This window comes from Triticum aestivum, chromosome 7D (genome assembly GCF_018294505.1).
Source record: "Triticum aestivum cultivar Chinese Spring chromosome 7D, IWGSC CS RefSeq v2.1, whole genome shotgun sequence".
NCBI lineage: Eukaryota > Viridiplantae > Streptophyta > Magnoliopsida > Poales > Poaceae > Triticum > Triticum aestivum.
The window spans coordinates 502,737,630-502,748,253 of NC_057814.1; the positions used below are offsets into that span (position 1 = coordinate 502,737,630).

At 46.0% G+C, this 10,624-nt stretch overlaps 1 protein-coding gene and 1 pseudogene across 1 annotated transcript; both read right to left on the minus strand.

Moving 5' to 3' along the window:
• Positions 1–410: 410 nt before the first annotated feature.
• Positions 411–6,841, minus strand: LOC123171202 (uncharacterized; annotated as a pseudogene).
• LOC123167875 (uncharacterized) lies at positions 6,472–10,290 on the minus strand. The gene is made up of 2 exons (XM_044585741.1): positions 9,185–10,290; positions 6,472–7,353 (listed from the first exon to the last, which is right to left on the minus strand). Exons 1-2 carry the CDS (start codon positions 10,109–10,111, stop codon positions 7,312–7,314), a joined length of 969 nt encoding a protein of 322 aa, XP_044441676.1. The 5' UTR covers positions 10,112–10,290; the 3' UTR covers positions 6,472–7,311.
• Between the last annotated feature and the right edge of the window lie 334 nt (positions 10,291–10,624).

Sequence of the window (10,624 nt, forward strand, 5' to 3'; positions counted from 1 at the left end):
AACAAAAAATATGCTACTAAAAATGTATATACAAAGAGAAATGTCATGTGATATGGGAGTGATAGACAATTGACATGTGATGATATTTCATACTTGTGATGCGGTAGATAAATGCATCTCCTCGTCATCTTTCTCTTCCCCTCCCTATCTCACTATCTTTTCTTCTTCGTGTGTTTCTCATGGGGGCAAGCACAATCATTGATATGAATAGTCATGAAAATATCATATCACTACAACCAACAATCTATCATCTGCTCCAAAATTGACACCTATGCTTATCATACATACCAGAAAAAACAACTACAATGTTGCAGTCAAGACAAAATTTTGAAAGAGTATTAATGGACCAGGCATTGACAAAATGATTCTGTTAGTGTAATGCAGACCAAATGACATGGCACACACATCAATCTATTCAGGAGGGTTACATTAATCAGACAATTTGTTCAGCACATGGTAGCTATATAAATAGTCCAAATATCATTCATGTTGACAAAAATTAGCAATGTTCACAGCTACATACAAAATTGGCCAGAGACAATTTTCTAGCATCTTCTATTTTTACACAGCATCACATGCCAAGTTTCCAAAGATTGAACTTAATAAAGACATGCCTTCACGTCCATGCAGGAGCTTTAGTGTCGATCTGCCCAATAAATTGCTCCGATGCTGGCGACGAATCTTTCGTTCGAGCTTCTATAGCCCCTCCGCTGCACAGATCTGACCATCTCCACTCACTCGCCTCATAGGCAGCTGCTGCTCCACGTGTTGATCCACTCATACTCACTTCCCTCGTAGGAATACTGAACCATAAAAATATTTTCAGAGTATCAGGATTGTATCATGAATTATGTTCACTTCTATCAACACCTCAAGACACAAAGCTTTTGTGTTTGGTAAGAAAATTCAGCAGATATGAAGGTAAAATGAAATCATCAATATAATTCCCACCTACACTAATGCATGGAACATACATGAAATGTCGCGGAAACTGTTGAAACTTACTTCTCTGGAACAATAATACAGAGCGTTCAATACTGACTTGCACATAATACGCAATTAGCACGCAGGTTTCATCTAGTATGTAGATGTGGCGAACAGGAGCACGTACTTGGACAGAGCATACCGCATGGGGGCGAGGCTCCAGTCCAACACTTCCCCAGCCCTCCGATTTTATTGCAGTACTTTGTATGTCATAGGTGGCCTTTATTCACACGTCTAGTACTATTTTTCGTTGACACGGATGATATCTTAAATAAAACTTCCTAGACTATTACCTCAAATACAAGCTCCTTTCGTTCATATTTGTGGAGCACTTCTCAAAATATACCAAAATCTGAAAGTAACTAAATCACAGTATTTAACCTATTTTATCTTCTTGGCAAATGAAAGTATAGCTATAGCTTTGTATCAAAAGTGGCAGAAGAATTCAACAGCAGTACATTAACTGAGACCTCGGGTATGGGAGTGTTTCTGTCCAAGTACACACACACACACACACACACACACACACACACAGATATATCTTGGGAGAATATTGCCTTGAGGCAAGCAAATAACAGATTATAAATTTGACAAGCATGTTGGTTGATATTTAAACAGGGTAATAAATAAACCAAGATGTGAGACTATTCTATGGTGTACCTAATCAAAAATAAAATCCTTTGTGATTCAGTTGTATATATGTAACTGTAGAAAAATATTGACATCCGCAAGAGATTAAAAAAAGCACCATGTCATACCTACACGTATTTGATTGGTTCCCATGTTCTATCCACCTTCCCATTCTCCACTAATTCCTCCTTCAAGTCTCCATCTTCTGACTGAATTCAATCATATCTGAAGCTCATGCATCCTCCTATTTGTATTGGTCTTCGTATGGTCTTCCTACCTTTTGTATTGCCTGCATTTATAGCACAGATCTAAATTTTGCAACCAAGATTTGAGTTCCCAATTAATATGATGTGTAACAAATTTTGTAGAGTACTAATAATTTCTAACGACCATTGTTGGCTTTGCTTTCTTCTACTCGGAAATACCAGAGCATCTTACAAAAATGAGGCTTTCCAATACTACTCTTTACAAGTTTAATCCAAGAAGCTCCACGACCAATTGTAAAGAAAAAGGACAACCAAAAATCAATTTACCCGCACTTTACCAAATTTGGCAAAATACTCTTTGAAGTCCTCCCTTAAAACTATTTCTTTATGAAGCTTGTATGAAGCCGAATCTACATGATTCTATTCTGCAAGAGACACCACTCTTAAGAGAAATAAAATAAAATAGGAACTTAAGAGGTCATCTGGAAGACATAAGAAAATAATGACTACCATGCAGCAAAAATAGCATCAAGACCAGGTGCGAGTTCACACACCCTTATGATGATCTGGTATAGTTCCTAGGGCTGAAATTAGGGAGGAAATTGCAGTAACATTAAACCTGAGCATGCTTACCAATGAGGCGTTGATACAAACAGGATTCTGTCCTGGGCATCTCACTCTTCCAATAAGAAACGTAAAACCAACCTAGAATAGCATATCCGCATAGTCAGGGTAAGACCGGAATCCAAATGCAAGAGGATCAGCGCATAACTTTATGCCCAAAAACAAACATGTCATCATTCTGTTGTTAGTATCAACTACGTACAGATTATTATACAAGATTTCCATTGCCCTGAACATTAGTACAAGAGACGAAAAGGAAATCTATAAACTAAGAAGATTTCCACAATAAACAGAAGAAGCTACTACTGTGCATTATATCACACAATTAATTTATGATGCTAGCGAAGCTGTACAGGAGCCCAAAAGGAAACCTATAGTATTAAGCGCAGACTTCATCTGAATAGCCTTGCTTGTTCGGTGTTCCTAGTTATTGTGCAGACTTTAATCCTAATTTAACCGACCTCATCGGGTCTCGAATCAAATGTACCACAGCTCAAAGAGCCGCAAATCTAAAGATATACTAAAGAGCCGCAACTTTCTTTGCTTCACCTTCCGCCCTAAAATATCAAGTGCCCATTGCCCTGAACATTAGTACAAGAGACGACTTTGAATATATCTTCCGCCCTAAAGATCTATTCAGTGTTCTGCTTGCTTCAAGCTCTGTAAACAACACGGACGCCACAGCACATGATAGCGAGGATTTACTGAACCACACGTGCAGCATTTAAAAGGTGTGCATTACCACATAATCATTTATCTAAAATATGATGGCCACATATAGTTTAGTAGTACATCATAGAGAAAAGCATACATGTATTTTAGAGCTGGAAGGAATCACAGAAGCATGAGCATTGCTCGTAGACTATAAATCCAAAGCCACAAAAAATCTCAAGAACTAAATGAAGTTGGTCTGACATAGCTTCTAGCTGAGTAGCCAAGGTCTAGGATCTGAACCTCGGGCTGGTGACAATGGCAGAATCCAAGTCATTCCAATGGCACAATGGATCTGAATCAATGAACAACGCTGACGATGGATCCCTACATCACAATGAACAGGTGCAGATGTTTCAGTCGGGACTGGGGGTGCATCAAGAACTTAGGAATTTGAGCAAATGTGGGTTGATGGAGATGTGAGGAAGCATGTATAACTGGTTACTACCTTGTAGAACTTGTGCTAGGATCTAGACAACACCGGCTTCTGAAGGTCTTCAGGGTGCTGAGCTGCAGGTCTTCAGGGTTTATAATGCCGGCCAGGATTTTCAGCCTCTCTGTGTAGGGCATGTTGATGTCACCCGGGAACCCCTTGATCTTCTTCGTTTCCTCATTCATCACACTCTGCATAACCATGAACTCATCAGAAATTTGTTCAGGCGTACTCAGAATGGGTTATATTATGATGCCATGGAAATGCAATTAATTTGGCTTACCTTGATGCTGTCCTTGAGCCGAGGAGAAATCTCCTTGTCGAAGCTGTCGAATATCTTCAAATACAGGACCGTGCTTACACCGTCGCCGTCGTTCTCACCGAACATGGTAGTGGGATAGGTAGGCACAACTGTACAGATTATTTAATAAACTCTTAAGCTCAGACTAACAAATCATTTTTCTCAAAAAAAATGTACTAAGCAATCAACACTACTTGGTTAAGTAGGTGAAGAAACATGAGAAAATTACCTGAACGCTCACAATGAGAAGCGAAGGGAAGGAGTCATGGGGATTCAGCGACGGGAGCGCAATGTGGCACACCTTCCTTGCGCGGGCAAACATGTCTGCTTCAAACGGGGTGTAAGGGGAGTAGTTTGGGGCTAGGGATTTCCTGTTGTCTCTGCAATCAATTTCGAAAGATTCAGTCAGGCATCCTGATAGAAGGAATACACAGTGGATGAATGCATATCAGGAGTCTCAGTAACATTGCTTCTTACTTGAAGAAGCCTTCCCCCCTCTGACTCTGAACACCGACGGCTGGAGGACCGACCAGCAGCCTTCCGACGGTTTCTCGTCGGTCAAATACGGCAGCCTCAGGCCCGCTCTCGGCGGGTACAGGTACTTCGCCGAGCCAGCTGAATTTATCGTCAGTTTTGTCAGCAAAGCATAAACGAAATGCTGATGAACAATTTAAATGGTACTGCTGGATAAGCAGATGAAAGTGCTGTGGTTGACTCACTCATTTCGGTCATTTCATCGCCCTCGTACGATCTCCTCCGGAAGGAGAGCCTGACGATGGCCAATTTCTTCCTCGGGTGGTGCGGGCTGAACCTGGCGACCGACATCCTCTGGACCTTGTAGCTCGGGACCAAGCCCGGGAAAGGCCGAGGCGAGCACGACGTCGCGGTCTGCCGTTCTTTCAGGCTACCAACAACAACAGGAGCAGCAGCATCCGGATCTTCGCTTTTCACGGGGGGTCGGAGGAGTCACCCTGGCACGCCTCCGCGTCCACCAAGCACACCGCGTCCTTGCACGGCGACGCGTTTGTGCCGCCAGCGACGTCTTCCGGGAGACGGGGAGAGGATCTGGATTTACACGGATGGGGAGCATCTGATGCTGAGTACACTGCGAGCCTGAAACTGCACTGCAGGGCATGAGAAACCGGGCGAGCAGAATACCTCCACTGACGCTGGAGTAATCGTTGTCATCCTTGGAGCCGGCCGAGTCTCCCAACATGCTGAAGGAGTCGTACCACGCCTCATCGCAGATCACTGCAAAAACAAAACAAAAATCAGGGGTCTAGTCGAGCAGGTCGGCGCCGGCCAGAGAAAATGAGGCAAACAAACAGCAGCGGCATCTCCAGCTAAATCAAAGGAGAAATCTCTACTACCTGGTGGCTGGTGCTTGATGGATGCAAAACTGGGTGGATGGATCTCGCAGCTGGCGGACGGCCATCCTTCAACCTGGCTCGGCTTGTGAGGATGGCGGCGACGGTTGTCAGCCCGCGTGGCCTAGGCTACGGGGTGAAAACAGTGTCACGACGCACAAGGACAGTGAGGCACGGGCGCTCTGGTTGGGGCTCGACAGTGTTGAGCAGCCTGGATCTGAGAGATGGTGCCACAGAGAGGAGATGAGTGATCACGGCGCCCAACCGTGGCCTGGGGCAAGGCCTTGACCGGCGTGCGTGGGCTGGCGGCGGCGCATGGAGAGCAGGCGGCGTGCCTGGGCCGGCGGCACCTGGAGGGCTGGTGCCGTCGCGGAGGAGCGGCTGTAGGCGAGGACCGGAGGAGGTGGGGAATGGGGTGCGGAGTGCGGAGAGGCCGGCGGCGGACACGTCTCGGCGCAGCGTGCATCCTGCTGTCCCTCGTCTCTTCCCTTGTGCGGCGGCTAGGGTTTGCGGAGGGAGAGCAGCCTCGTTTGTGTGAGGGGCTTCGCTCCCTGGTTCGTGCGATGGGTTGTCGGTCGATTTTTTTTTCCTTAGGTGCGAGGGGATGGTGGAGGTGGGAGGAGGACGAAAAAAATCTACGAAAAAAACCTACGAAAATGGTGGGACGAAAATTGACCGGAGACTATCAACTGCTCCATTAGAAATAGAGATGTGCACATTTAAGATTTTCAAATTCTTTGATTAAAATTGTAAATGCAATATTAACATTTTTTTAACACACAGTCAACTTTTTTCTAAACACATTTAACATGTTTCAAATACTTGTTCAACATGTTTTTGAAATTTTTATTACGTTTTTATATACATGATAAAAAATTCATTACTTTTTTATACATGGTCAATATTTTTTAATACATATTTAACATTTTTTATACTTCCTCCATTCCGTTTTATAGTGCGTATAGTTTCCAGCAGCAATACCAATGAATGAGCTGGCACATGTACTTGGTCTAATATACCCCTCCACCAACTCTGTACAGCCCCATGTGCGCATCACCTCAGCCACGCGTAATCCCGCCACGGAGTGAAATTGGAGGGAAAGTTCAGGGCATTCCCGCGTCCACGTCTGCGTGGCCAGCCCCACCCACGCCCGCTCAGCCTTTTCAAATTTGAATCAGCTCTCCTGGACGGGACCAAGAGTGTACTAGTACACCATTTTTCTCTCCCCATCTCATTTCTCTCTAGTTCTTCACCCTGCAATGGCAGGGTTAGATTTAAACAACCAGATCAACTGGGAAGATGTCCAAGAAGACTACGGCGGTCTTGCCGGAGAGCTAGACTACGATCTGGAGCTAATCGTCTCGGATGAAGGTACATCTTGTCTCCCCGCCGAGGTTCATATTTTTGTTGGTGCTCTCGTCTTCTTGCTGATCATTTGCTCACCATCTTGGTTTGTTGATTTGTTTTGCCAGAGGACGAACCTCACGAGCATGTGCATGCTGAAGCTGAGCCTGGCCGTGGACGCGGTCATGGCCGTGGACGCGTAGGCGCTGGCCGCGGAGACACCGGCCGTGGACGCGGTCATGGCCGGCGCGGACGTACGAGGTTGGGACTCACTGGAATATCACCAACCGTTAGGTGGCAGGCTAGCCAACCTCCACTCGGTGACGCCGGCCTCGGCCAACCTTCCGTTCATGTCGATACTGGCATTGACTTGAACGTGGAATCCGGCGGCGGCGGCGGCGGCGACGACGGACATGGAATGCTTGGCATTGACTTGAATGTTGAACTTCATGCAGTCGATGCCGGAGTTGATGCTGAAAATGTTGAATGAAACGACGAGGAACATCCAGCTCCAGCTGGTATGCATGCTTGTACTGGTTCATGCATACATGTGTGCTATGCATTGTGGATCATGCATGCTTGCACTGATCGCATACATGCGTACTGCTTCATGGATTCTGAATCATGCATGCTTGTACCGGTTCATGCATACATGTGTGCTGGTTCATGGATACTGGTTCATGCATGCTTCTAGTGGTCATGTATACTGGATCATGCATGCTTGTACTGCTTCATGCATACATGTACTGGTTCCTGCATGATTGTTCATATAGTTAGCAATGTACAAAGATGAAGGCAAGAAAAAGAGAAGGCAGTACAAAGATGAAGGAAAGCAAAATCTATTTGCCATGATCTTGGAGAGGTCTTCTTTGGGTAAATTGAATCATGGAATTACTAAAGCTATCGCCGAAGAAACAAACATTCCTTTGCGAACTATACAACTGAGATGGCTGGAGGGAAAGAAGGCTGGTGGATTGCAGGGAGTCTTGAGCAAGAGGACCAAGAATTGTGGCCGCAAGAGGATTGCTTTCAATGAAGATGCCATAAAGGATATTGATCTAAGAAAGAGAACAAGTCTCCAAGATCTTGCTAATGAGTTGAACATGGCAAAGACTACCTTATTCAGGCGTTTGAAGGAGGGCAGACTCAGGCGGCATTCTAATGCCATCAAATCAACACTGACAGAAGAAAACAAGAGGGCTAGGGTTCAGTTTTGTTTGTCTATGTTTCAGCCATTAAGCATCCCAGAAGAGCCAACATTTGATGGAATGTACAACGTCATCCACATAGATGAGAAGTGGTTCTATCGCACTCGGAAGAATCAAAAATTCTATTTGGGTCTCAATGAGGAAGATCCGAAGCGTACCACACAAAACAAGAATTACATTGAAAAAGTGATGTTCCTTGCTGCGGTGGCGAGGCCTCGATATGATGATGATGGCAACATGACATTTGATGGCAAGATTGGCATATGGCCTTTTACATTCCTAGAGGAGGCTAAGAGGGATAGCAAGAACCGCGACGCGGGAACAATTGTTACTAAGGTGTTGCCGGCGGTGACAAGGAAAGTTAGCCAAGATTACATGGTGAACAAACTTCTTCCTGCCATTAAGGAGAAGTGGCCTGCTTCGGACCGCGGTTATCCTATAATCATACAACAGGACAATGCCAAAACTCATATTCCCGTCAGTGATCCATGTTTTGTGAAGCCGCAATGGCAGATGGATGGAACATTAGGTTGACGTGCCAACCACCTAATTCTCCTGATCTGAACATATTGGACCTAGGTTTTTTTGCAGCCCTACAAGCTTTATTTCAGAAGTTGTTCCCAGGTTCACTAGATGACATTGTTACCAAGGTGCTCCAAGCATATGGAGAGTACCCCCCCCCCCCCGAGAGGAGCAACCGCATCTTCCTCACTTTGCAGTCCTGTATGCGGGAGATACTCAAACTTAATGGCGGCCAACACTACAAGGTTCCACACATGAGGAAGGTGGCCCTAGCAGGAGTTGGCCTTCTCCCAGCTAGGTTACCATGTGATCCAGCAATTGTAAATGCCGCGATCGAGTTCCTAAGTGCCACCATGTAGACATGGTCATTGTCTGCTCATGCAACAGTTTGCACTCTGGACATATTTTGGGTTCAATTGATCAGAGAAGTCTGGGCATATTTTGGGTTCAATTGATCAATGTATTCTGGACATATTTTGGCAACAAATGATCAATGTAATCTGAACATATTTTGGCAACAAGTGATCAATGTAATCTGGACATATTGATCCATGTATTCTGGATATGTTTTGTGTTTAGTTGACCAATGATAATTTCCATGCATGCAATTGAGGTTGAGCTATTTAATCTGGAGCTAACCATGAAGCAAAAATAAACATAACATGAACACAACCAAGTTTGAGCAATGTAATTCAAACACTTTCTATATTCACTTGAGAAGATACACATCACAGACTTCCCAAACAAAATACACATCACATCTGTTTACCATGTCCATGCATGCAAGTTAATTTTGATGCATAAACTCACGTCGGATAACCAGGAATTAATAGGTTCAGCATAATATCCCTTACCTCCATCATCGATTCATCGAGCGAGTCGCCACCGTGACCGGGCATAGAGTCAGGCACGAAAGATACATCATTCTCACCATCCTCAGGCAGCGCCGCTTCACCGTCGTCGGTCTCGACATCCTCGGGCAGCAACTCTACGCCGTCGTCGGTCTGGGCGTCCTCGGTTAGCAACTCGATGCCATCCTCGGTCTGGGCGTCCTCGAGCAGCAACTCTATGCCGTCGTCATTCTGGGCGTCCTTGGGCAGCAACTCTATGTCATCGTCGGTCTGGGCGTCCTCGAGCAGCAACTCTACGCCGTCGTCGGTCTGGGCGTCCTCGAGCAGCAACTCTACGCCGTCGTCGGTCTGGGCGTCCTCGGGCAGCACCTCATTGCCGTCCCGGGTCTCGGCGTCCTCGGGCAGCACCTCTCCGCCGTCGGTCTCGGTGTCCTCGGGCAGCACCTCATTGCCGTCCTGGGTCTCGGCATCCTCGGGCAGCACCTCTTCACCGGCCAACATGAGCTTGTTACTGTACATGCATCCTGTTCGTGTACTTGGGCAGCCGCCAAGTACATGGACACCGTGATGAGCAAAACTAAGCGGCATGGGCGAGGCATCTTCTACACGGACGCCGACATCGGCATCCTGGGTCACGAGCGAACCTTGGTTAGTGTCGCCGACATCAAATCCGTTGACGTACTCGAGCAGGTCCTCCTTATTGAGGGCGTCCAGCCAGTCTCCAGCGCAGCCCTCGCCAGGGATCTCCTCCTCTTCTTCCTCCTCTGTTTCTTCGAATTCCCGCTGTCGCTTGCCGAATCGTTGAGCATCTGGACCGTCCAACTTGGGTGTGTGGCCTATCAACAACTCAATTTGCTGTATTGACGCCTTTGCGTCCTTCAACAGAGCCAGAATCTTCCTCCTCACCTCTCCCTCAACTCCTCCGGCCATGAAGACCGCCGCCTCCGCCACACCTCTCGGCCCAGATCTGTTGGATGGCTACTGACGTGAAGTGGAGAAGATCGATGAGAGAGGGAGAGGAAGCGTTGTGGGAGGTGGGGATCAGCAAGGGAGGTGGGGATCGATGGGGATCAGCGAGGAAGAAGGGAGATCGGTGGGGATCAGCGAGGTGAGGAAAGCAGCGAGAAGAAAGAGATAAGGGAGAGAGAGGCTAGCAATGCGGTGGGCTGGGGGCACTGGCTGTTCGATTTGGTGGGGGGCATTTTCGTCCAAAATCGCTCGAGGAGGGAGATACGCACTACAGTGTGGAATTTCTCTCAAAAACTTGTACGCACTATAAAACGGAATGGAGGGAGTACATATTTCACTTTTTTTCCAAATGCTTGATTAGCATTTTAAAACAGTTGTTCAATTTTTTTTCAAATTCGTGATTTAACTTTTAAAAATATATGATTAAATAATTCATGCTTTTTTATTTTTGTATAAATTTTTCGTATACGTGAT

Excerpts from the sequence above, each read along its gene's own strand:
- LOC123167875 (XM_044585741.1), bottom strand. The coding sequence starts at position 10,111 with ATGGCCGGAGGAGTTGAGGGAGAGGTGAGGAGGAAGATTCTGGCTCTG. Across the intron at positions 7,354-9,184 it reads TCGATGAATCGATGATGGAG|GAACCAGTACATGTATGCAT; the intron begins GTAAGGGATATT and ends ACAATCATGCAG.